At 31.8% G+C, this 27,927-nt stretch overlaps 4 protein-coding genes, 1 long non-coding RNA gene and 1 other non-coding gene across 9 annotated transcripts; 1 reads left to right on the top strand and 5 right to left on the bottom strand.

The window, feature by feature from the left end:
- The first annotated feature begins 63 nt into the window (after window positions 1-63).
- Window positions 64-3,092, top strand: LOC114169977 (tyrosine--tRNA ligase, cytoplasmic). Its single transcript, XM_028055405.1, has 4 exons — window positions 64-576; window positions 1,577-1,783; window positions 2,435-2,595; window positions 2,969-3,092. Exons 1-3 carry the CDS (start codon window positions 163-165, stop codon window positions 2,576-2,578), a joined length of 765 nt encoding a protein of 254 aa, XP_027911206.1. The 5' UTR covers window positions 64-162; the 3' UTR covers window positions 2,579-2,595; window positions 2,969-3,092.
- LOC114169978 lies at window positions 1,214-1,716 on the bottom strand. Its single transcript, XR_003601031.1, has 2 exons — window positions 1,604-1,716; window positions 1,214-1,526 (listed from the first exon to the last, which is right to left on the bottom strand). It is a non-coding gene; the product is annotated as an uncharacterized LOC114169978 (long non-coding RNA).
- On the bottom strand, window positions 1,794-14,693 carry LOC114169975 (polyamine oxidase 1-like). Of its 4 annotated transcripts, XM_028055403.1 has the most exons (11): window positions 14,564-14,693; window positions 14,219-14,468; window positions 13,916-14,050; window positions 13,749-13,801; window positions 13,515-13,669; window positions 9,991-10,134; window positions 7,372-7,521; window positions 3,868-4,122; window positions 3,228-3,309; window positions 2,250-2,279; window positions 1,794-2,131 (listed from the first exon to the last, which is right to left on the bottom strand). In XM_028055403.1, the coding sequence occupies exons 1-10, from the start codon at window positions 14,613-14,615 to the stop codon at window positions 2,272-2,274; spliced, it is 1,284 nt and encodes a 427-aa protein (XP_027911204.1). In that variant the 5' UTR covers window positions 14,616-14,693; the 3' UTR covers window positions 1,794-2,131; window positions 2,250-2,271. The 4 variants fall into 4 exon arrangements, with proteins under 4 accessions (XP_027911204.1, XP_027911203.1, XP_027911202.1 ...); XM_028055402.1 differs by having other exon boundaries at window positions 1,794-2,279; XM_028055401.1 differs by lacking the exons at window positions 1,794-2,131; window positions 2,250-2,279 and adding an exon at window positions 2,666-3,125.
- An 84-nt stretch (window positions 14,694-14,777) lies between these two features.
- TRNAR-UCU lies at window positions 14,778-14,850 on the bottom strand. The gene has a single exon. It is a non-coding gene; the product is annotated as a tRNA-Arg (tRNA).
- Window positions 14,851-17,732: 2,882 nt separating this feature from the next.
- Window positions 17,733-18,144, bottom strand: LOC114168454. The gene has a single exon (XM_028053273.1). The coding sequence runs from the start codon at window positions 18,089-18,091 to the stop codon at window positions 17,864-17,866; it is 228 nt and encodes a 75-aa protein (XP_027909074.1). The 5' UTR covers window positions 18,092-18,144; the 3' UTR covers window positions 17,733-17,863.
- Window positions 18,145-21,228: 3,084 nt separating this feature from the next.
- Window positions 21,229-25,020, bottom strand: LOC114170546. Its single transcript, XM_028056049.1, has 3 exons — window positions 24,881-25,020; window positions 24,645-24,807; window positions 21,229-22,466 (listed from the first exon to the last, which is right to left on the bottom strand). Exons 1-3 carry the CDS (start codon window positions 24,938-24,940, stop codon window positions 22,351-22,353), a joined length of 339 nt encoding a protein of 112 aa, XP_027911850.1. The 5' UTR covers window positions 24,941-25,020; the 3' UTR covers window positions 21,229-22,350.
- Window positions 25,021-27,927: the final 2,907 nt, after the last annotated feature.

The raw sequence follows: 27,927 nt of genomic DNA, 5'->3' as shown, positions 1-27,927 counted from the left end.
TTTTCACAATGGGTATGGTACTGTTAAAACTTAGAAGAAGATTACTTAATGACAAACCTTAATATACTTTAATTTTACTCACTGGCATGGTTTTTTCTGTGTCTTTTCTGGGAGGTTTGAAATCTAATCTAATCCTCCTTCTCTCCATCTCACACCTCTAAAATGGCAAATGCTTTTAGAGTTGGTTGTGTTATCTCACTCTGCTCCTTACGGAATACCACACCTCATCTCCCCCTTCTCTCCAACGCCACGCGCTTCCGTTCCAAGTTCCCCTTCTTCACCCTCTCATCGTCGCAAACCTCATTTGGGTTTTCTCCTTCATTTCGAACACTCTCTTCTTCTTCCATTGATGAGGCAGTAACCGCCGAAGCCATCACAGGGAATGCTAGTGGCGAAGCTGAGAGCAGTATTAGGGACGCCGCGGGGCTGCTTGACATAAGGGTTGGACGCATTCTGAGGGCATGGAAACACGATGAAGCTGATTCTCTGTATGTTGAAGAGGTTGATATCGGTGAGCCTGAACCCAGAATCATATGCAGTGGCCTTGTCAAGTACATCCCTATTGAACACCTTCAGGTATTGATGATTTGTACTCAATTTTGATGTGGGTTTTGATTTTGAGTATCTAATCCTTGACTTTGAGTCTTTCTCTGCTGAAAAACACTGTACAAAATATCACCGATCTCGATGTGGAATTTAAGCATATTCAGACATATTTTGTATGCTGATATTCTGAGTATTAGCTTAAGGTTTATACTATCTCCCAGCTAGCTTTCCTACATGTGTGAGGGGGCAAAGAAGTGTAAACACCCTAAAAATGTTGTTGCATTTGGGCTGTATCCTTTCTAGATACCCCTCAAACAACCATCTAATACCTTAATCTGCATCCTATCATTCTCTTACTTGAAAAAAAGAAGCATTAATGTTTTTAGTTTAATTTAAGATGTGAATTTTTTCTGTTACTTTTATATCAATATGTTGTATCCCATAATTGGAATTACCATATTCTCGCATCCTTGTTTTGTCACATTCATGTATTACCATATCCATGGTTCCTCCTAGGTCTGGTGCTTCCATAAGAGTATAGAGGGAAAATATACTAGGATAACATATTTCTTTAGATGATTTTGACATAATGAGATTTGGTAAAAAGAAGTATATTTGTGTGGAAGCAAATTATTTGAATGATTGTGTCAAATTTTAGACTGCCATATGTCACTAAAGAACTAGTTCAGATTGTCCTCTCTTGATAGTTTATGTGGTTTCAACTTTCAAATCAAAACTTCTATTCATTTGGATAATCCGTGTAGTGGAAGAAACAGTGATTTCTACTGACTGCTCTTTGTGCATCATTTGCACAGTGTGAATTCTACAAGCAACACACTTTATGTTGTGCAAATAATGTATACAATGATGGATTATGTAGACAAACTTATGACTGGTTGAATAGTTGCTTCTTTGTGTGTGCATGGCAACAGTGCAGAAGTGGATTTGAGGCTGGAATTGGCATTATATTGGTGTTTTTTCTGTACAAATACAAGTATATAATAGTTAACTAATCGTATGCTACATGCAGGGCAAAAAGGTTATTGTTCTTTCCAACCTGAAGCCAAGAAATATGCGTGGGGTCAAATCCTGCGGAATGCTGATGGCGGCTTCTGATGCAAAGCATGAGAATGTTGAACTTCTGTTCCCTCCTGAGGAAGCAACTCCTGGTGAAAGAATATGGTTTGGAACGGAAGATGAAAAAGATAATCAACCTGCTGCTGCCACTCCGAATCAGGCAATAGCTCTTTCTTAATAACAATTAATATGACTAGTTGAATAAGGAAGTTCTGGAATTTAGATGATTTATGTGTTTTATAAATAAGGCCAAGTCACATTTTAAACCAGTCAGTTTTGCAGTTATATGGCATAAGATACAGTTAATGTGTCCAATTATAATTGTCTCAGACACCGTAGTTAGGGACTGAAAAAACCGTAGTTCAGGTGGTATTTTTCTTGGAAGCCACAAAAAAGTGTTGCCTGCATGTTTCAATTAAGTATAGTAGACTCTTGAACTAAACCTTCAAGGGTGTATAGATCACTGATTCACCTTGGATGGCTGCTGTATATAAATAAATCTTGCTACCTGTAACGTATACATGAATGCCATTACAATTTTAATGAAATATGTTAAGACAAACACACTTTAATGTGTAGGGAAAAAGTTTATTGGTTAAATACAGTGTAGGAAAGAAGTTCAGCACCTGAGCTTAGAAAATTGAAGACTTATTTATCTGCGGAAGAATTAGAGAATTTAGAAGCATAATGTTAGTTGTTTTTCTCATAAGTAATTTCAAGAAAAATGCTAATTGATGGTTTATGTCATCCTGTCTTTTTTTCTATCTGGGTCTTAATCTTATTCTTCTTCTTCTTCTGTGACAACGCACAGATACAAAAGAAAAAGATATGGGAATTGGTGCAACCTCATCTTAAGACAGATGTTTCTTGCATTGCGATGCTAGGGGAGCATGTCATGCGTACATCTGTAGGTTCAGTAGCATGCCAGTCCTTGCAGAATGCAAATATCTCCTGATCAGCCAACACCTATCAGTACGCAATTATTCTGCTTAACAATGAATTTTTTGGTTTATAAATTCGTGTTTCTTTTTTGAGTACTTCATTTTCTGTAATAGTTCTAGTTTATATTTTAGCATTTTCACTTGAACATAATTATTTGAAATGTAGTAGTTTTTAGCAATACTAATCATAAATATCAGTTGTTTTATGAGGAGCTAATTTCTTGAGGGTCACAAGCAAGTTTGTCGGCCAATTTGCAAGTAATAGGATAGGCGAGTAACTTCCTATTAAACGTAATTTAACTAGCTCGACATAACCTAGGCTTTAAAGGGAAGGACGATGCCAATGATGATTCTCGTTATTCACGCTTCATTCATCTTCGTCTAATGAAAGGGTTTTTCTGCAGGTGGATGCAATCATAATTTGGCTTCTGCTATCCGAAGCTTGCCCCTGGGATATAATTGTCTGGGAATATTGCATTCGGTCAATACTAGTATGGGCTTAAAATAATGGAATTTGTCTCTTTCTCATTTCTTCTAGTAGCTCTTTGCTAGAATCAATACCTGTCATGCATTCATGTCCACAAGTAGGACCTTTACGTCATCGCCACTAAAGTTATCAATAATCTGTTTATGAAAGCAAACTTAACACAAGTTAATGCTCACCCGCGAGGTATGCACCATGCACGTAGCCACTAAATCTGTCACTCGTGTGTTCTCCAGTAAAGAAAATGCCACCTACTGGAGCCTGAATCATAACCCGAAAAATTAAACACAATGGAAAACGGTGTTTGAAAATACAAATATTTCCTGTTGGAATGAACACGACTAAAAGTTACAGAACGAATCAAGGGGCACAAAAGAAAACCAAAATACAGCACAGCAGTTCGTCCCAATAGGACAAAAACACCGTAGGTAACATTGGAACACCAAATTCAAAACTTAAAATGTGGTTACTAGTGAAGTTTTGCGTGATTGATTATTGCAATTTGGTAACATATTCATACGACCGGTAGGTTATCAGAAGAAAAAGATACTGAAAAAATGGTCACAAACAATTGGATGTTTAGTAATTCTAGAACATGCTTCAGAAAGGAAAACTATGTATGTTGCTCTACTCCTGCCCTGCTCGCTCCTTTTTACCTTTTGTTTGGGATGTATTTCGCAAGTGAAGTCCAAGAATAATCCAAGAAGTTAAAAGCAAAGTCAAGAAATACGACTTGTTTCACGTGTTTTCAATTAGCTATGTAGATAAGTTTTTTAAAATCTATCAATTTTAGTAATTTAAGTAAAATGATTAACAAACCTTAATATCATGAACTAGTTGGGTATTAGAGATTATGGGATGGTTGCTGTAGCTGCCACGTTGGAACCTGTTATTCCACCATCGAGGAACCAGTATATGAATGGCATCAGGAATGTTGGGTCCAAACATATCCCTGAGCACCTCCATAGCTTCTCTCAAGGTGTCTTCATCGGCTTGAGCTTCCACACGTTTAGATTCCCCATTTGTCAATGTGACGGACAAGATATTAGATCCAGGGTATATGTTCTCCATTTGCTGTTGATAAACAATTGGATCAGATAGCACAAAAAGATTTTGACAATATAAGAGAAAAGACAGCTAACACCCAACATTTATTGCAAAACAACCTGATTCAATTGTTTTCTAGGTCCTCGAAGTTATTATATTCAAAATTAATGGCTAACTCCACTACAATTAAGTCAGTTGGTGAAGTTTGATACTTAACTGTAAAAGTCCCAACTTAGTTGTAGCATATTTCAACCCTTTCTCTCCTTATCCTATCTACTTCGTACAAGAAAACCATGTCAGTGTTGTTTGTCGTTTAGACTTTAAAACTCATGTTTCAATCGTGAAAAATAAAAATGATCGAAATTAATTTCTCAAATATTGATCCATGTTTGACTTATATAACATAAAACCAAACACTCAATGCCGGAATTGAAAAGAAATGTCTGCTGAAATTATATATAATACTTTCGAAAAGGTTAATTTTCTTTCCATTGTGATTTTTTTTTATGGAAATCTATTTTTTATAATTTCAAACACAATGTCTATCTGAACCAATTTTTACATAAATTGTTATTAATTTAACTTATTCATCAACTAAAATTAATTTATATACAATTTAAAATAAAAAATTAGAAAAATTATGAGAAAGCTGCTACAAATTTACCTATGCATAAATAAATAATTTTATACTGTGGAGAAACTATTATGTTTTCTCTTATGTACGGATCTAGTTTACAGAAAAAGCTTATAATTTTTTTTTATGAAAGTGTCACTTTATAATTAGAAATATAGAATTTGTTTGGACCTGTTTTTTCACAATTTTTTATTATAAAAAAAGAATTTGACTTTAAAGTTAAAATTAGTTTATAAACTAAAAATGCAAAAATTAGAAAAATGATATGAATTTTTTTTGACAAATTAATTCATGTATAAATCAATTTTAGTTTGATTTTTTTTTCTCATGTTGTTTACCAAGAATTTCCATCCTCATGATATCCTTTTGCGCAAAGAAAATCAATCATTGTTGGTAAGTAGTTCCCGTTACGAAACTTTCGGATAGCACCAGATGGAAAACGATTGTTTCAGAAAATGTGACAAAGTTTTTAACAAACTTACGTAGCTTTAATTAAGTGAATTTTTAAGTTAAAAAAATATTGGACTGCATATGAGAGAGAAATGTGAAGGAAAGGGAAGTGATTCAAGAAAACGGAGTTCTCTTTCATAAAAGTTGTTTCCGTGCTCGATTCAAAACATTGCTAGTTTATGAAGACCCTCTTCTTGGTGCAGACTCAATTTCTTCAATCCCACCTACACTTAATCATTTCTTCTCCATGGTGGTTCACGTGTGAGAGAGAACGATTCTATAAAAAAGCATTTCGATGCCGGATTAAAATTTTCGCTGCCTTACCAAAACCCCTCCGCTGCTTTACCCAAACCCCATTGTCATTGCACATTGAAATTGTTCAATCCCACCTGCACGAAAGCAGTTCGTCCCGACAGTGGTTCACGAAATTGCAGTAGAACGTTCCCGACGGTGGTTGACGGACAACATGGAATTTGCAGATTAGGTTTTTCGATTGATTTGGGGTTTAGGGTTTCAATTGGAAACCATAGCTTTTTGGATTCGAATGCAATTTTGGGGTTTAGGGTTTTAATCGGAAACTGACGTGATCCTTGTGATATGTGTCATAGCGTCGTACCATTGCTGGAGCTAGGTCGCAAATTGAATGTGTGGTGTTTACGGAGCTTGTTGAGACCGGGCCTTGGGCCGGCGACGGTGTCGTCCCATAAATCACTGGATTTAAACCCACACCCTTGTTTTCAATATTAGCCATTCAAACATCCTTCCCTTTTTTAGCAACTTATTTTTGAAGTTTATAAGCATGCCACAAAGTCATAAGACAAAACAAAATCCAGTGATTTGTGGGACGACACTATCGTCGGCCCAAGGCCCGGTCTCAGCAAGCTCCGTAAACACCACACCTTCAATTTTCTACCTAGCTCAGGCAATGGTACGACGCTGTGACACATATCACAAGGACCACGTCAGTTTCCAATCAAAACCCTAAACCCCAAAAATGCATTCGAATCCAAAAAGCTATGGTTTCCAATCGAAACCCTAAATCTCAAATTGATTTCCAATCGAAAAACCTAACCTGCAAATTCCACGCTTTCCGTCAACCACCGTCCAGAATGTTCTAGTGCAATTTCGTGAACCACCGTCGGGACAAACTGCTTTCGTGCAGGTGGCATTGAACAATTTCGATGTGCAACGATAATGGGGTTTGGGTAAAGCAGCAGAGGGGTTTTGGTCAGGCAACAAAAATTTTAATCAGGTGCCGAAATGCTTTTCTATAGAATCGTTCTCTCTCACACGTGACCACCGTGGGGAAGAAAGGGTTAAGTGTAGGTGAGATTGAAGAAATTGAATCTGCACCGAGAAGGGAGTCTTCATAAACCAGCAATGTTTTAAATCCAGCATGGAAGCAACTTTTGTGAGAGAAAATCCCCGTTTCGTGAACCACCTTCCTTTCCTTCACATTCTAAAGTCTAATATTTTTTAACTTAAAAATTCACTTAATTAATGTCATGTCAGTTTGTCAAAAACTTTATCACATTTTCTCTGTCCAAACAATCGTTTTCTAAAAAAAACTATTATATCCGTGTTATCTATACAAGTACGTGATTAATATTTTCAACAACGATGGGAGTTGTTGCAGCAAAAGTGTTTTATTAAGACCGAACACTTCTAAAGGTCAAAATTACACATTCGGACAAACAAAATTAAAAGCACACCTTGGGTAAATCAAGGAAGGGATTAGCAGCATTATCTCTCCATATCAGACAAGATATGTACGCTTACATTGGATCCTAGTGTTAGTCAAGAGGATATTACTTAAATTTCACGTAATCAAAAATTGTGTGCCGGAATGAATTAGATATTTTAATTATCATGTTCTCGTTATTCACGTTATTTCCCAACTTAGTATATATGACGCATGCAATGCAACATGCGAGAATTTAACTCTGCAAAATAAATTTTTAATAACTAAATTTTTATAATATTTTTTCTTAAAATATCAGATAATATCTTTTAAATAACTTTATATCTTCTTTTTCTTTATTTTAAAATTATTTAAAAAATATTATTTCAAAAAAAATTGTCAAAATTTAATTATTTAAATATAATTATCCTTCCTAACATAAAACAATTGGCTTCAGATGAGAAACAGCATAGTATAAAATACAGCAAGAACACAAAAATTTCGAACAAACCTGCCAAAATGTGTAGTAGCCTCTCCGCTCGTGAGCATAGACGAAGAATTCCTTTCCGGGTCCAGTTGGCCAGAATTGATACGGAAACTTCAAGAAAATTTTCGTGTACACCATTATCTCACATTTCTGTATGGCCTCCAATTTCCATCCCTGAGTAATTCATGAATTTATCATGGACGTGACGAATCAGACAAATATTACTTAGTTAAACCAACTAATATTAAAATCATAGAAGGGAAAGTTTGACGACTAATCTCGTCTGGGACCAGAAACCAGACATAGTGTCTTAATTCATATGTTTTAGTTATTTAATGGAATCATCAGTGGTCGTTTCAAGTGCATTTTGATGAGCACACACTGTGGCTCGACTGCTAAGTGTTAGTACCGGATTTTGCTGAGGAGTCTTCGTGGTAAAGTATAAGAATTTTAGGAGTTAAAGTGCTGTGTGGAAATGCTACATGTTGTAAGTAGAAACACAAACGATACACCAAATTTAACTAGTTTTTTTTTTTTTTTTTTTAAATCTAAAGCAATTAGTACTATTTTTCTAACTTTTTTTTTTTTAGATCTAAAGTAATTAATATTATTTTTATCTTTTTTAGACTTAAAACAAAAATTTTAGTTACTTGTATAGATAACTTATTCTCTTACTGATTTAAACATTCAAATCTTCTAAACGTAAATATTCTTGTGTTTCCTAGAGATTTCTGACTAGGAAGTAGGAAATAATAATTTAAGTCCCGAGAACCTTATACTCTATCTTTAAGATTTCTTCTTAGGTAAGAACACTAAGTATTACACATTGTTAACTACACCTAATCGTAATATTGTATCAAAGGACATGAAGAACAGATCAAGAAACTAAGAGAATAAATAAAATAATAATAGTAATAGTAATAAAAAGAATACAAAATGTTTAACCAGTTATATTATATATAATTTTTTCACAAATAAGAATATAACTATCAAAAACATTTCATTAACATCCCTAATTTCTCAATATCTTTTTTATCTCAATTTTCCTATTTGTCCTGTTACTTACTTACACTTACGTGTCTATCTCACCCTAAATCTCAATTAATACCATAGTTTTCACGTATCAATTTCCAATAATTTTTTATATAAGTTATAGGGAACCATAAGTTTTATTTTTATATAACGCTAATGTGCATACCAAAGAATGAAAAGAAATATTATATTTTTAATTTAAGTCAGTGGTCATTGTTATATCAAAGTCTGACACCTTTCCTAGAATAAAAGATAAACCATTATTAAAAATTAAAAAAATTATATTTTGATTCTTATTTTTTATTTCTATAATTTATTTTTTGACGTGATTTGTTATTGATTTTTATTTTTATAATTTAGTTTTTGACGTAACTTGTAATTGATTTTTTTTTTAAAAAATATAGTAGTACATTAATCGATCACTTACACTTAATCATATAAAAAATAAAGATAAAAATAAAAAATAGAAATTATAATATTATTATCCAAAGATTTAAAAAGAAAAATGTACAAAAGGTTTAACCCATGCAACATAAAAAGAACATTTTCTGTTTTCAATGTCAAAATCCACGACAACGTATGCAACAAGAAGCTGGTTACAGAGTGACTCATTCAAGAGGCTGACTATTAATAAATAACCCGTTTTAATCTTGAAAGAAAATTATCTCCTAAGACTAGGATGACAACTAGATAGACTGATATTTTGGATTACAGTAAATTGGTACAATGAATTGAATAAAAAAAAATCATCAATTCATTGTGGTCCATAAGAAATCCAACTAAAATTTGATCAAGTCCTATTTATATAATAAAAATTTAGTTCAATTCATCTATCAGCAATTTTTTTAAAGATGTAAATCTGATCCATTCAAACAATATTTTATTAAAAGAAATAGTTTTCAATAATAATTTTTTAAAATAATTTAAAAATATATAAAAGTAAAGTTTTTAAAATAAATTAATTATGAAAAATTGGTTGAGTTAATTTCAATCTATTAAACATTAATAAAATTTCAACTGAATATCAGGAAATAGTAGATGAATCATTAATAACTATAACAAATAAATAGACGGATTTTATCTCTTTAATGTTTTTTATATTTTTGTAATAGATAGATTTAATGAATTTATTTAAAAATATTGGGTAAAGAATTTGTCTTATCACGTAATTCAACTGATATAAGACCTAGTCAACTATGGTTTTAATGCTAAACTCCAACTTATGTAATGGCATTGGAACATGAGGCTACAATCTAAACAGCTTTAAACACAAAACAAAACAGATTTGAAATTAAGTAGCATCTCCAACTTATTTTCTTGTATCATTTTTAAAATTTTCTTACAAATTTTACTTCAATAAATTTTTTTTATAAGACTCGCGTTTTAATCAAATTAACATTTTAAAAGTTGAAAATATTTTATTTTATTTTTATGATGCATAGTCTTATTTAAATTTTAAAGTATTTTGTATCATATCACCGCATTTCAATTAAAAAGTTTTATAAAAGTTAAATCTTAAATTTATGAACATCTTAAACTGTAGAAGACAGAAAGAAAATAAGATATAGAAAGAGTATCGAGGATATACGTAGACAAGAGTAGAAGACATACGGGCAAGAGTGGCGTAAAGGCAACGATGTCGCTTTGGAGAACACCAATGCTGACAGACACAATTACGTAGTCAGCTTCGTAAACGCAACCATCCTCTGTTATCACCCTAACGCCTCTTTCCCAATGCAGTATTTCACGAACCACCTGCACTGCACCACATCCGTGCAAAAACATCACGGATACACATCATTAAAGGTTTCCTTACGTATACAAAGCTGAGACAAAACAAATTATTTAACCTTTTAATATAGTTTGTGTTTGGTTTCGCTTCACTCCGAAATAGAATTAATTTTTCATCACAGAATCATTCTATGTTTGATTTCAAAATCAATTTGAATGTCAAAAATTCATGTTTAAAAAAAATCAACATCAATGAATTGATTCAACTCAAAATCAATTTTCTGAAGCATAACCACACACAGTGATAGACTTTTCATTACGGATGGTTCTTGTTAATATAACTTGTTATTGACGTGTGTTTAAAGTGTGTATTGTTTAAGAATGGTAGACCGTTTTTATAAGAAATTACATTAATAGGAATTTTTTATATAAAAATATTTACTTTTTAATTACTTTTACATGGCAGTTTTCTTTCTTATCAACTAAAATGAGGCCAAAGCAGTAAAATATCCTGAGATTATGGCAAGCAAGCCTAAAACTCACCTAAGAATTCGTTGTTTCTTATCTTTCAGTTTAGGTTATTATTTAGACGCTCCTCAATTTTTCTACGCCTATGAAACATCTATTAAAAGTCAATATTTTTATTTTATAAGTATCTTTCTCTAAATTATTGTATATTTTAAAATAAAAGTATCGTATTATTAGTGTTAAGTAGGTGTATTTTAAAAATTGAGGTGTCTATTTATCATTATTCATACATATTATTATATTGCTTCGTTGGGAACTTTTGGCGAATCAAGGATGCTGAGTAGGAGTGTACGATTTACTTACTAATTAATATAATAATCAAATATAAACTTCTCTATCTCAACTCTTTAACCGTACCTTGAACATTTGCCTAATTTTTTTACGAAAAATGGTACGGTGACTACCTAGTAACAACCTTACGTAGAAAACAATATTTAATTTTTTTTAATTGCATCAAATGGAGTAGCACGTGACCGAAGGAAAATCTGAAATTAAATTACCATTTTCCATCTTCCATCAACTAACATCTTTCTTGTGAAATTGAAAAAAGAACCAAAAAGTGAAATTTCAGAAAAAACTTTGCAGTCGCATATCACGGTGCCTCCAGACCAAAACTTTTCTTCTCCATCGTGCCTCTGAAGTCCACCATCTCTTCGAAGTCCACCGTGCAGGCACGAAGTTCACTGTCCGTTTCGAAAATCCACCACCACGATGAAGTCCATCGTCTTTGCGAAGACCACCGTGCCGTGCGTACAAAGACCCCGTTCCTGCGAAGTACCCCGTCCCTGCGAAGTGCCTGGCATTGTTATTATGCAGACTTTTTTATTCACCTAAGCAACATTCACTGATTAAATGGTATTGCATATGATATTTCTGTACACTCTGATTGAATAATCTGGTGACCCCTAATGTATTATCTGGTAACCTGCCCATAACATTTTGCACAAAAATATGAATTGGGGTCTGGTGTATGGGGAGTAAACATGTTCCCCACATACAGTGACAAGAATGACCCTCAAAGCATGTGTGCAAGGTATGTTGAAACTATTAAATATTGGTGTCACATAATTGCTCCAAAAATTCCACCACACATAAATGAAGTCTGCACGAAATATCTGGTGACCACACAATTCATAACTGGTGACCTTCCCTGAACTTTTTGCACAACTTATTCACCCCTACTATGTTGTAAGGATGTCCACAACTAAAACCTTCATGTTGTCAGTTTGAATACCTCAATGACAACTATAATAGGTATATCTAGTCCTAAAAAAATGGTGAGGAATAATTAGCCCACAAGTGCTTGAACACACACAACCTAACATTGACTGAATAATATGTTGACCCCTGATGTATTATCTGGTGACTGATAACATTGTGTGTGCTCAAGCACTTGTGGGCTAATTATTCCTCACCATTTTTTTAGGACTAGATATAACTATTATAGTTGTCATTGAGGTATTCAAACTGACAGCATGAAGGTTTTAGTTGTGGACATCCTTACAACATACAGGGGTGAATAAGTTGTGCAAAAAGTTCAGGGAAGGTCACCAGTTATGTATTGTGTGGTCACCAGATATTTCGTGCAGACTTCATTTATGTGTGGTGGAATTTTTGGAGCAATTATGTGACATCAATATTTATTAGGTTCAACATACCTTGCACACATGCTTTGAGGGTCATTCTTGTCACTGTAAGTGGGGAACATGTTTACTCCCCATACACCAGACCCCAATTCATATTTTTGTGCAAAATGTTATGGACAAGTTACCAGATAATACATTAGGGGTCACCAGATTATTCAATCAGAGTGTGCAGAAATATCATATGCAATACTATTTAATCAGTAAATGTTGCTTAGGTGAATAAAAAGGTCTGCATAATAACAACAATGCCAGACACTTCGCAGGGATGGGGTACTTCGCAAGGACGGGGGACTTTGCAAGGATGAGGACCTTCGCAAGCACGGTGGTCTTCGCAAGGACAGTAGACTTCCTCGTGGTGGTGGATTTTCGAAACGAACGGTGGACTTCGTGCTTGCGCGGTGGACTTCGAAGGGATGGTGGACTTCAGAGGCATGGGGGAGAAGAAAAGTTTTGGTCTAGAGGCACTGTGATATGTGACTGCAAAGTTTTTTCTGAAATTTCACTTTTTTGTTCTTTTTTCAATTTCACGAGAAGGATGTTAATTGACGAAAGATGGAGAATGGAAAGTTAATTTCAGATTTCCCTCCGATCACGTGCCACTCCATTTGATGCAACTAAAAATAATTAAATATTATTTTCCACCTAAGATAGTAATTGGGTAGTCAAAATGGATAGTCACTGTACCATTTTCCTTTTTTTACGTAACTTCTTTCCCACGTATCAACGATAACTTAGACACTCGTTAAAATCCTCACAGGTATAACAATTTTTTTGGAGGGAAAAGTATGACATATATTCAATATATTATAAAATATTTTCACCAAAATTTTCAATTTGGAGATTAATAGCTAGCAAAACCCATTATTTTATTAATTTGTATAAACAAATCTATTATCTGAGTTTTTTTTGGTTCTAAACTTAAAAGTTAAAAGTTAAGAGAAAGCTGATAAAAAAAAGTTACATAAATTAATTTTCAAATACTAAAAGATAAATTTATCCCTCACAGTCAACAAATATGCATTATACCATAAGCACGGAGAACGACTGGCAGAAAAACTATAGATAAACTCTGCCATCGTATTACCTACTGTGTTTCTTTCAGCACAGAGCAATGGTAGCTAACAGACAAACCCACCGCGACTACGAGAGGGCCCATGGACTCGGCGCGTAGGCATTCATGGATCAACGAAGGAAATGAATAGGAATAGAGAATTAGAGAAGGAACACTACCTGGTTAAGTTTGAGACGACTGTCCAATATTTTACCCTCGGATGTGAACAGAAAATCTTCAGCCATTTTGTACAGCAAATAATCAAAACCTCTTTCATCCGCAACCGAAAATTCACTTTCGCCTAAGTCTCTGAAGGTACATAACGGTACCGCCTCTGCATCCACAACTAACACATCCATAAACTAACCGAGCAAAACATACATGTAATTCAATTCACAAATTCAGGAACACACCTGCCATTTCAAAATCATGGAGGATGAAATCAATTGCCAGCTCTAACGGTGTCCTAAGACGAAGAAAGCAACAATAAACACAATCAACATTACTTATAGTCATAAACTCGCAATCACACCGCATTCATTTGTTCCTTCATCGAATCGTTTTGTTACTGAAAACTTACGAAGGTGAATCGGTTTTGGAGTTGGAGCCATTATCGCCTCCTCCGACATCTTCTTGGTTCCGGAATTTCCGAATCGCTGATTCCACAGCCTTTTTGTACGAGTCCGCAGCGATTTCTCTTGGAAATATCTTCCCACTGCAACCAAATCCTTGTGGCGGAAAATTCAGTCACATTTGTAAACCACAAAAAATCGATAACAGTAACCACAGAACATAACAGAAAGAAGCAAACAATGGAAAATAACGACGCTAACAGTAAGAAGAAGTAGTCGCGCTGCAATACGGAAAATAACTGTTCCCGAACCTGCGATCGGAGATGTTGTATCGCACATTAGTGTAATCGGCGAAGCAGGTTCGGAGGCCAAATTCGGTTGCGAGTTCCCAAATAGGATTGGACTCTTTGCCTCCGACTCCGACGATCCAACCGGCTCCGAGTTCCACTGATACGCCACCGAATTTTTCTTTCCGGATCCTCCCGCCTATGCGGTCCGAAGCGTCGAGGATCACGAGGTCCTTTACGCCGTTTTCGGCCAGAACCTTCGCCGCAGATATACCTTTCACACAAAAAAGAAAGAAAAGAAAACGTGATTATTAGTACGGAACGGCGGAGGTTGCATAGAAGAGAAATTGTAGCGGCGACGGAACTCACCGGAGATACCAGCTCCGACGACGATGACAGAAGAGTGAGAGGGAGAACCCATGAAATGAAGGAAGGGAAGATAGTGAAGAGAGAAAGACAGGAACGATTAAGAACACGAAATTGGTGAGTCTAGAGGGAAAAAAAAAATTAGCGGGAGTGAGATTAAATGATGTAGTTTAGTATCGAGTTTTTTCTTAAAATAATTATAAAAAATAAATTAAAACACGCCTGGTGGGACTCGAACCCACAATCGTCTGATTAGAAGTCAGACGCCTTATCCATTAGGCCACAGGCGCTTAATTGATAATTTATTATTTATAATTATAAATATAAATTATATAGTTTGCTAATTGTAAAAAATAAAAAATATTTATTATTTAATTAAATAAAATGATATTACTATAATTAAGAACATATATTTTCATGTTTTTTGTTATATGTCAATTATTTATTAAGATAAATTAATCTGATTATTTTCTTTAAATTGATCTTTCCTCAATTTATTTAGTTGTTGCAATTTAGGATAACATTAAGAAAGTCATAAAAAAAAAAAATAGATTTATATCTTTTTTTAATGTTTTTTAATTGTTAAATAAAAATTTATATAATTTTTTTAATGTTTTTTATTTCTTTTTGTCACGTGTCAGGTTTTTGTTGTGACACGTGACAAGATATGTGTTAGTATCACTATCAAATGTTATTGTTTTGATCTTAATTTAGTCTCGAAATATGTTTATTTATTTAAAATTAGTCTCTACATATCCCTTTTGATTAAATTTAGTCTCAATTATTTTTTTTTCAAAATAAAAAATATTATTTCTCTTAAGACAAAATTTATTATTTATATAATGTTATATTAAAACATAACTTAGAAAATTAAGTATTGGTATTTATATTAAAATTTAATGGTAAAAATTATAAATAACAAAATATGGATTAATAATTAAGAAAAATTGTAATATGTTATATCGTTATTTTTAATCTCCTAAATGCTTATAATCCCATTTATAACATATTTGGTTTGTTGAAATAGTGTAAAGAATTGTTCAAGATTTTTATGTCTGCCATCTAAAAACGGCATTGAGGTCTTAAATGTTGTGCAAGTATGCATGAATTTGGTTATCATGTAAAATGGAAAATTGGATTAACAATGAAACATTTCATGCTTGATTTTCAAATACGACAAATATATTGATCGAATCATACCAAACAAATATGATACTATGGATAATGGAATGTATGAAATTCTAGATGGATGCTCGAATTTTACTTCAAATTTTAGATAGTTCAATTTTCTTTTATTGTAGTTTTATGTACACCCTCTACTTTATTCCTTCACTTTAAACAAGTTGAACTATTCATCGTACGAAACCGTACATAGAAAATATATTGACATAGTGAAAAGAGTAGAGGAGGTCCTTGTGAAATGTGTGGTTTAACATGGGTGACTTTTGGTGTTATAAACACAACATTAAAGTAACCATGTTCTGTATCGACAAATTTTAAGATTCTTCAACAGTTATAGTGGAGAAACACTATTTGTCTTCCATGGACAGAACTATACTACAAATCAATGAAGCTTTTCTAGCCTCTTTTTTTTTCAATAAACTAAAATCATGGTTTTTGAGGTATAATAAATAATAAATGAGTTCCTAATATAGAAAACAAATAAAAGTTTTACAATTTTTATGTACTATCTTCTATTTGTTTTATATAGATGATGATACCTTGACATTCAACATATTTTTAAAACCTATCTTACATATACTATTTATCTTTTTATTCTCTTTTTTTCGGTTACAATACAAAAATAAAAAATAAAAAATGTTAAATGTTAAATTCACTGTTCATATATGCATACTCTGAGCAATTTTCTTAACATTCCACGAGTTTCATAATTTTTCACTTAATACATGTTTACGGGTTATTGTAACTTAATTAGTCCTAATCATTTCCTTTTTTTTTTTTAGAAAGTGAAAAGTAAAGCTTAAAAAGTCTATTATTTTCTTAGAGCAAGAAGAATACAAAGAAACAAACGAGAAAAATAAGAATATTTAATTTAAATTTTACTATGAGAAGGAAAATAAAATTTTCTATTTTCTCATTTTCCCTATACTTCATTTCCTCTTGACCCCATCACTCTTTTCTTTTCTCTTTTGACAGACAAAAAGCATCAAGTAGTTTCCTCTTAAATTGGTGAAAAAAGTTTGATCGTGCAAAGTCTTAATTGGGGGAGATAGTTCATGACCCCACATTCTTCCTTTTGGGTTATGTAATCAGAACAACTAGAAGAAAGATGAAAGGTACAAAACCTTTTCTCAGTTTGAATTTTCATAACAAATATATTTTGGTTTGGGTACCAAATCCTCTTTAAAATTACCATATTAAACCGGAATTTATTATAGTATGAAACTAAACCAAATATAATTGATAACTATAATTATATATATATATATATATATGTATATATATATATATGAGACTACTAGCTCTAATTCAACAAAACTAAAAATGAGTGCAGCAGATCGAAAAAATTTTCTCTTTGAAGTTAGCAGTTACAGAAAAACTACAGATATGTTGAGGTACAAGTTAGAAAAGCTTGTGATATTTCTTTTTTTCTTATGGAAAATGCAGAATTTCTTTTCTGAACAAAAAGTATCTCTCAACACACTTCTATCTTTGTAAGGTGTTCCCATCAATTAATTTACTTTATCCTTTGCCAGAATCTAAAAGCTGCTTCTGGTATTGATTAGTCACTGACTCACTGCTATATTGAAAATTTTCTTGTTAGTTAGTGATCAGAATGCATTGAAAAATTATCAAGAGAGATTAAAGGCATATATATATATATATATATATATATATATATATATATATATATATATATATATATATACACCAAGAGTGAGACTAAGATGGTTTACAACAAAACCAGCTTCTTTCATCTCATTCTTTATGACACTGATAGATTCTTCACCATTAGTACCACATTAGGCAGAAATAACTTAGGATCAATGAGTTTCATTGAGATTAGAGAAAAAAAAAGATAGAACAGTGATCACCATGATATATACATATGTATAATAGATATAATACATACATATATAATAGATTAGTTGATTTATGGATTAGAACTATAGAACAAGAAGAAGAGGAAAAAAAGTTAAAGGAGAATATATAAAAGAAAGCAATTAGTTGTAGTTTTATGTGAACTAGAACAACTTTCTTTCTCTTCTCTCTTAAGTAGAGAATGATATACAAAATTTATAGTAAAAGTACTATATTCAGAACAAAAGTTATAAACACTCACTAATCATGGGAGCATAGAAGCATAATGATACATCTTCTGAGTATATAAAACCTTCCTCTACCTTCTTTGAGAAGGGCACCCATGCCTTTGCCCATTAGTCTTCTTTTGGATACTCCAATGGTTTCAGCTTCCAACTTCATCTTCTCTGCATGAATGGTGAAGCTGTTGGGGCTTTGCTTGTTTCCTCTTTTCTCTTTTTGAAACATGTAGTGTACTTTATAGGGCATTTGTGTGTGTTCTCTCTTTATGCTTTGTGGATCACTTTTTGAGAGGCTTTGGATGTGCAATCCAGTTGCAACATGAGGTTATGATTAAATTGCATGAAAAAGGAGGGTGATGAGTGCACTTATATAGGGTAAAAAGAAAATTAAATAAAGGGTTTTGTGGTGGTCCTGTGCTCCTACCTTTCCCTGGTCGCCAATGAAGAAACCAAACGTGGGGTTTGTGGTGGATCATATGAGATGTCCCAACTATAGAAATTATTAGATAATCTTCTCACACTAATTTGTGTGTGTGTGATAATGATATTGTTACATGTTATTCATCATATATATTTATTAATTGAACATACATATATAAAATAGTTTATTTCAATAATTACTTTTTCTATTTTTTTAACTAGTTTTAGTTAACACTTTTAATTATGAGAATAAATTAACAACACTTAATTATGAGCCAGATAAAAATTGATAAGAGGTAACATATGATAATTTTTTGCAGCTATTGAGCAGAGAGTTATAGTTTGGGCCCCAACACTTCTGGCATGGTTCAATAATAAAGAAGAAGGAATGTTCAAAACCATACAACAAACTCTGTGTCTCTCTCCTACCTTTTGTTTTGTTATTCCACCTCATATAATAAAATTATGACTTTCCAAAAGGGATGCTTAGGGCTTTCAATCTTATCTCCACCAAGTACTTCTGTGCACCAGATTCCTATCATCATGTGGAATGGAGAAAGTCAGAAATCAAATTTTAATATTATTAAATTTGAAAACTACCAATGCACTTTAATATATCTCATTGATTATTAATTTTCAAAAACTAGTTAAAACTATATATACCAATAATATGCTAAAATCTAATAAAGTAAACTTTTTATACATAAAATTTGTATGGAAACCTGTGAAAGACATATATTATTAGAATGTAGGTTACCACTTTTGGCCATATGATCTTCTGAACAAGAATTGGTATCAGTAGGTTACTGTTAAGTGTTCATCACCTACACGCTATCACTTCACGTATGTGTGTTGGTCACTTTTGCAGATGTTATATAGAAGCATAGTTTTGTTTGATAAAGTAATTTTTAGTTCTTAGCCATCAAGAAAATTAACATGTGTAGTCTAAACAAAAGGCATAATCTACAAAAGAAATGGTAAAATTATACATGTTATTGTTTTTTCATATGTTATGGTAACATATTTTTCATTCAAAAATGTGGTAAATAAAAATGTTAAAGTGAGAGTGGTAAAATTATGCGTATAAAACTGAGGTTGTGAAGGAAGTTATCTTGATCCTGTAACAGCCTCTGAACAGTATATAATGATGACTGATTCAATCATTTTGAACAGAATCCTAATCCTATATGCTATGAATAGTTGGCTAAAAGAGAGAACAGTTTGAAGATCTTCAACTTTTGTCATGGACTGTTTATTTACCATTGTGATTCGCAACTTATTTGATAAAATCTTCACCAATGAAGAGGAAGGACAAGCTCGCCATGCTAAAGTCTTCTTTCTCATCCAAGTGGTAAAGATAACATTTTCAACAAAAAAAAAATGAAAAAAATATCACGTATGAATTTAAAGACAAATATTTATTTTTAATATAACAAGCAGTGACTGTCTCAAAAATAAAAAAAGTATATTACAAAAGTATAAACGTCTAAGTAATCATAATTTTGTTTGAAAAGCTGAAAATTTTAACATGTGACAAGCATCTTGGAACGAAGACAATAAAAATAAAGACATACATGCATAAGAAGTTATTGAATGAATTTAATTTTCAGATAAATTCTCTATACACATATTTTTACGTGGTTAACTATAATAGCATAAAGCTCGTAAATTCCAAGCTTGAGGCGAGGAGAAAGAATGTGTTAAGCTCTCAATAATTACTGTAAAACTTGACGTTTTATCTATAATGAATTATACACAGTTACATAAAAGATATATTTTACACAGTCTATTATTAGATAATCCTATCAATTCATTCTAACTAAATTCATATAGTATAAAACTCACTCTAAATATTTCAAATAAAACTATCTATATGGAATTTACAACACTAAAAGACCCTAATAAATCTCGGTGGATAATCAGTTAAAAAAACCTATCAATGTTAGTTAGTTTATCTGACAAATTTTGTTTCGTTGGTTTTTCATTCAGTTAAACTGCACACGATTCAACTATTTACTTCTTTGTTAATTTAGGTATTGAAGTTAAAAACCTCTGTTTAACGAAACTTGAACCAGTTTCCTAACACATCCTTTATAAAGTTTTAGATGAAGACTTGAAGATGGAGAAAACAAAAACAAAACACTTTCATTTGGCTGTAAATAAAGATCTAAAGTAACTTACAGATGTCTTGTAGCTGCGTTGATAGCAAAAAGAAAATTTGTGGGAAACCAAAATCAATCTTTGTGTTGCACGTGATATTCACGTGGTAAACAAGTTCACTGTCTCTGATGCCGAAGACAACATTCTTTTGGTGTTCCTCCTCAATTCAATTTTTTTTGTAAACCACACACTCCTTTCCTTGGCTGAGGGAGCTTCCTGTTGTTTTCCATCTCTTGGGTTCCAAGCGTTCCCCTTTGACTTGAAGGAGCCATTAATGGCTTGTGGCCTCACATTATTACAGCACGAATTACAGCATGTTAAAAAATATTTTATTTTTTATTTAATATTTATCATTATTTTAAATTGCTACTTTTGTTATATAGTTTTAAGTAGATCAATTATGACTCTGAAATGTTTCCTACGTGCAACAGCATCGTGCATTCTGAATTATTGTGCAGGTTTAAGTAATACAGATCCCCAAAACCCTCCACATCAAATTCACCTGGAAGTTAAAATAATTGCAGCGTTGTCGACAGTACCGTAAACGATGAGCATGATTCTCACTCATTTGATGTCGAAAGGGCTAAATCAAAATTGACAAGTCAAGAACCTTTGGATGGATAGGCATCGTTGTGCATATAACTAAGCCCTGCGTACCTATATTTTGAAGGAAAGTATTTTGCTTTTACTGTTTGTAGTTATAAGATCAGAAAGGACATTATAACTACAGCAATAAAATTGAAAATCTAAAACTCAACACTGTAAAACTTGCAATAAGTTACTGCCCAAGAAAATTCAGTCCGAAGTTAAAAATGAACAGAGACGCTAGTATATAAACCTGTTTCAAGTGGGAAAATACCTTGTAATTTGAAGAAAAGGTTGGCCGTTTCACGATTTGATGAATGATTTTATCATTCATTTATGAGTAACCTTACTCACAAATAATAACCTGAAAGCCCCAGTTTGTTTCTTACTGTCATACTTAAGCAGAATCGATGCTCTAAATATGGGTCCCAAACTGAAGCTGATGGTGACAAAACAGTCACATACTATTACGTAATATCAATAAACAAGCTTGTGGAGACTACGAGCAGGACCCCTACCCAAAAAGAGCAACTTAAAGGAGCATATTTGTCCTTCTGAGAGCTAGAAAATGATATGAGGAAGTCTCTTTTCAGGTACGAACGATGTCAAGCACTCCCTGCGGGAAAATAAAGTACATACAGAGAGTGTACGAAATGGAAATACTTCCTTGTCTTAATGTTGTCGTACCAATTCAAAATCTATAAGCTTGTGAAGTCTGTAGTTGACCAACACAGGCTAGTGGCCATAACCCACATGTGAGGCAGCATAATCCTCAGGAAGCAACTGTATCCAAACGTGAAAAGCTGCTTCACCGCTAAGAGTTTGTTGCCCTGTAAAGCTCATACTCCGCAAGGGAGATAATTCAACAAGAAAACAATCTTTCACGGAGCTGGTTGCAGTTCTTTACACCTGCCAACTTCAATGGAGCAATAACACGTGCTTCATTTTTTTTTTCTTCAACTCTTCATTATAGTTGTTGCTTGCCTGTATCTGGCGCTTGGGACTTTGTGACCATAACTTAGTTTCGATTCAAATGTGCGCAGTGGCCATTTACTTGCTAGAAGCTACTGTTCATATATTCCGTATCTAGGTTAAATTAAAGTAATATAAGAGAATATGAATGAGATATGATGATGCTAATTAGTAATGAACCAAACGGACTAGCATTCTGGCATTGTTTTGTTCTTATCACTTGCCAGAACAAGGAAAATAGGCTGACGTTTAGTTCTTTAAGTAACTTTCCAAGTTTATATCCATCTCTAAACTTCAGTAAAATATCAGTAATGACAAAAACCTGACTACTTGACTTGAAACTCCTGTTAATTTCTTAAAGAAAGGAACTTATTGACCGTCATCACTGGTCCCAATTGCTGAAAGCAGTGTAGTCTTCAAATCACTGATATCCTTAAGCAATTTCTCATTCTCCCAGGTACTCCTCTGTATCTGAACTTGTAATGCTGCATTACGGGGAGTGGGGAAGTGGATTGAAAAGGTTACAAAACGTCACTGTCAATAATCAACATCTAATACTTTATTAACTTTAATAATTAGTTTTATATACCAAAATTTGTGTATGTATATTAACTTCACTCTGTATGTCGTCTTATATTTGGCTTAGTGTGAGAAAATAAATTCTAAGTAAAGGACTAGCAAATTATCCCAAACAGCACAAGCAATTCTCACACAACACAGATACAACAAAAAACAACGTCTCTTGCCACTAGCGCTACACAGATCACAATTTAAAACCTGTTTTCCTATTCAATTCTTATATTGATAGTAATATAGAACTTTCATTGGACTAAGGTTAAAAAATCTACCTGAGTTCGAACTATGAAGATCTTCAAGAATCTCCTCCACAAAGGCCAATACTGAATTTTTCAAGACATTATTTTTCTTATCCATAAGTTCAATTTCATGTTCGAGGGAATCTTTCTCCAACAACAAAGATCTCACTTCACAATCTTCTCTCTTGTCAATTTCTTTCTGAAATTCTAGACATAGTGTTGTAAAAGCTCCCCTTCATAGAAAGTAATCACTCAGTCATCAAAATTGAGATGTAACGTTGCTAAAGATAATGTCACTTCCACGGAGGACTAACTTCATTATAGAATTAGATCCCATGAGAAAGCTTGAAGTGAGGATTCAAATGGTATTCGAAGTTGAAATACATAAACACACAGACAAATACATGAAGGCACTAATGCATATGTTCTATTATATTAGCAACATAGCAAGCAAAGAGAATTGAGAAACTAGCTTCAAAAACTATATTCACTCAGCTAAAGTATCATAGAACTGGTCCTCAAACTAGATCCTATATTATTTGTAGAAATAAGACGGATCCCATACTTCGTATGAATCTCCGCGGACAGTTTTTGTCATTTCAATTCCTCAAAGTGCCCCAAAATAAATGCGTAGACATATAGCAATCTTATAGCCTTACATCTACTTCAAAACTGATACTTCTTGCACTATATGATTGATTTTTGAGATATGTTGCCGCCTATGAAAAATAACTTCAACATTTGCTGGCGGAGTTACGGAAATCCCGGTACAAAATTAGACTTCAATAAATTCATCTGTCTATTAGTTAAGAGTTTATCAATACCGTTTTTCATCCATTTCATTAACGATCTCATCCCGCTTCATTCTAAGACAGCATAACTCCTTCTCCAAGGTACTTACTGAAGCCTTTAAATCAGCTATAAATGAATAGAAAAAACATTGTGACAACGTACGTAAGTTGAACAGCAAAAGTAAGATCTCCAATCTATGAATTGTTCAAGGAAAATTAGCTAAGAGAGATCCAGCTGCTAAAGATCCAAATTCCGATAAATGAATGCTTTCTAAAGTAACTACTAACTAGAACTTCAAATCTGCAACATTTATTTCATTCCAAATTCCGACAACGTACTTCAAACCCTGCACTGCTTTCATTCTTTCCCAAAGGGGAAGGGTTAGTGGTACTAAGACTCAATTCATCAGACTTGTCAATTAACAAGTAAAAAAAATCCTATAGTCTGTTATTACGATGTCTATGGACTTTGAAATGAATCTCATAGGTGTGTGGGGAAAAAATTATTCTGTCACTAAAAAGGAACTTGTAGCATCGGACATGGTCTGCGAAATTAAATATTAGGAAAGTAAGTCCAGAAAGAAAATTTCCACCAATGTCATGATGAATCACAAATTGTATTTGCTTTATAAAATACAACCTGCCTTTCCGGTAAATATTTACATATTTATTTAAATAATATTTTTGTTACCAGTCTATTATGAAATAAAAAACACATAACTAGGTCCTAAAATCCCAGACCAGCAGGAAGCAAAAGAAAAAAGTAATAAAAGTAATCGATTAATTATCGATCAGTTGATTTAAGATTTTTCACGCGTGGATCAAGTTATGGATAAATAAGGAATTTGAACCGTATATCATTATCGAGCAAATCTATAAATTGAAGTGCACACCTGTAACTAAACAATTTGATTGCCAAATGAGGTTTCACGTTGTTTGTTTCTAAAAATTCAGGAATTAATTGACGACAGCAAACATCAAATACTGCAATGCATGTAACTAACTGAAAATTAGAAGGATGAAGAGCGAATTGAAATTAGCAGAGTCTATGATATACCAGCGACGGTGACATATCCAACTGTGTCGAACTGCAAGATGGCAGAGGTTTTGATCAAATCGGCTTCCCTAGTTGCCAAATCAGCCTCGATCTCCTCGCATTTGACGATGCTGGATTCAATCTCTCGAGTAATCTCAATATTAGCCTCCATCTCTTCGTTTACCTGCTTTTCTCCAACATAAATCAACATCTAACGAAGAAAGAAATTGATAGGATGAACACAGATGCATACATACCTGATCCAGCATTTCCTTCAGAGATGAAATGTGAGCGAGAATCGCTCCAGAATCTTCCATGTTTTCTCTCCCTCTCTGTGTTCTGCAATGCAACCAACGAACCAGTGCTACCACCACTTTCCAACAGCTCACTACCTGATTTCCCGCGCTATTTAATGTATAACAGAAAAAATTAAAGAAATAGATTAAGGGATATATATATATATATATATATATATATATATATATATATATATATATATATATAATATTTGAAAAACGAAAGAAAATTCCCGTGTAACTAGGGATGGCAACGGGGCGGGGCGGGCACGGGTTTCGTTATCCCATACCCATCCTCGTAAAAAAAATTCATCATCATCCCCATACCCAAACCCAACGGGTATTAAACTTTTGACTCATCCTCATCCCCACTGGGTAACGGGTATAATCTCGTACCCATACCCATACCCATTTTCTTACTACTTCAATATTAATTTTAATTAATTTTTATAAAATAATAAAAATTTTATGATAAAGGAAACATAATATTATCAAATATTCAATATTAGAATGATGATTGTTTCTTCCATATCAAATACTTTAAAATAAATTATAATTATTTACATTTTATATAATAATACCAAATAAAATTTCATGAGAGCTAAAACAATTATTAAATTTGCAAATATTAATGAAACATAATTGATAAAATTTAAAAATATTTTTTTAAAAATATAAAAGAAAAACAAATATTCAAATTAAAATATATTTTAAATGTTTGTTTACTTCAATCTTTTAAATTCTAATAAATCTTTTTTTATACACTAATAAAAGTTATAATACATCATTTGATCAAAATGTTACAAAGAACATAATTGATATTTTAAATGTTTGTTTACTTCAATCTTTTAAATTCTAATAAATATCTTTTTTATACACTAATAAAAGTTATAATATATCATTTGATCAAAATGATACAAAGAACAAATAATAATCATAATAAAAGTTTAAAATAAATTATAATTGTTTACATTTTAAATTATAATACCAAATAAAGTTTCATGAGAACCAACACATTTATTAAATTTACAAACATTAATGAAACCTAATTGATAATATTTAAAAATATTTTTTAAAAAGTATAAGTGAAAAACAAATACTTAAATTAAAATATATTTTAAATGTTTGTTTACTTAAATCTTTTAAATTCTAATGAATATCTTTTTATATACTAATAAAAGTTATAATACATCATTTGATCAAAATGATACAAAGAACAAATAATAATCATAATAAAAGTTTAAAATAAATTATAATTATTTACATTTTAAATTATAATACCAAATAAAATTTCATGAGAACCAACACATTTATTAAATTTGCAAACATTAATGAAACGTAGTTGATGAAATTTAAAAATACTTTAAAAAAAATATAAAAGGAAAAAAAATTCAAATTAAAATATATTTTAAATGTTTGTTTACTTCAATATTTTAAATTCTAATGAATCTTTTTTTTATACACTAATAAAAGTTATAATACATTTCTTAATCAAAATGATACAAAGAACAAATAATAATCATAATAATAAAATTTTAACATAGATCTTGTATCTTTTGAACTTCAATTATGTTGGATGGTGATAAAAAATTATTAATGACAATTATATTAAATTTTTATATTGTAGTAAATAAAAGTTATTTATATAATTATAGTGAAAAAATTACAGTATGATTGATAATGAGTTAAAAAATAAAAAATAATTAAATAAAATATATCGAAATAGTATTATACATAATGAAAATAAACAAGAAATAAAAATATTAAAAAATTAACAAATGTTTACAAACAATTTGAGAGACTATTGAAAGAAATCGCACAAAAGAAAACAAATGTATAATTAAGGGTATGATAAGTTGAAAAATATCTTACAGATCTAAGAAAACTTTTCAAATATCAACATATATACTCAGTAGTTGAAAAATAACAAAAAATGTTTTAGTGAAATAAAAAAGTTATTCAAATGAAAGAAAAACTAATAATAAGAATAATAAGTAAATGATTTTTTTATATTACCTAGTAAACGAAATGTTTGTGCTATTAAATACTTAAATTGAGAGTATTAAACATTTTCATGTGAAAAAAATATATACATTAAATAAAAATATTAAAAAATAATAGAAATATTCAAATGTGAGACATAAATTTTTTTAATTAACATACATATTTTGAACATAATTACATAAAGACTATGATAAGATGAAAAATATAATTGAAATGCAAATGAGTTTCATGACAACCCAAATAATTAGAATAAATAAAAAATAATATATATATATATATGTGGTTATTTAATTAATTAGGAATATTTTAATAATTTAAACGGGGACGGGTAATATGGCGGGGATATGTACATCCCCATCCCCATCCCCATACCCAATTGAAAAAGTCGGGGATTTCCCATACCCATATCCATATCCATACCCAGTCAATGCGGGGATTTCCCGTCAAAACGGGAACGAGTTCGGACAATACCCACGGAGACGGGTTTTTTGCCATCTCTACGTGTAACAGTTCAAATAATTCACGAGGTATATGTATAAATATAAAAAATGATAAAATTTAATTTTAATAACTAGCTATTAACTAACAAATTAGAATAAGAATATCAATGCAATGGTTATAAGCAAGTCTCGTTAACTTCTGAAGTCTTGTTTTGTAGGGTAAAAAGGTCTTCGAATTTTCAGTAAAAATATAAATCATGAAATTATTCATACAAAGTTGAGTTTTATAGCATTCATATTTTTTACTTTTTAAAGATTTATTTATTTTCTTACATTTCTCAATAAAAAATATTCTTGTACTCTTTTAATTTTTAAACAAACACCTACTTTTTATATTTTTAATAAATAATCTTCATTATCCTTATAATTTTAACATAGTATAACATAATATTCGTACGTCACATTTTATTTAAAAAATAACGTATTAAATAAAAATTAAACAAAATTAAAAATTAGTTTTTTAAAACATAAAAGTCATATAGAATTTACTGTAAGCAAGAAATT

This window comes from Vigna unguiculata, chromosome 11 (assembly GCF_004118075.2).
Source record: "Vigna unguiculata cultivar IT97K-499-35 chromosome 11, ASM411807v1, whole genome shotgun sequence".
Classification (NCBI taxonomy): Eukaryota; Viridiplantae; Streptophyta; class Magnoliopsida; order Fabales; family Fabaceae; genus Vigna; species Vigna unguiculata.
This window is presented reverse-complemented; position numbering and strand designations above follow the sequence as displayed.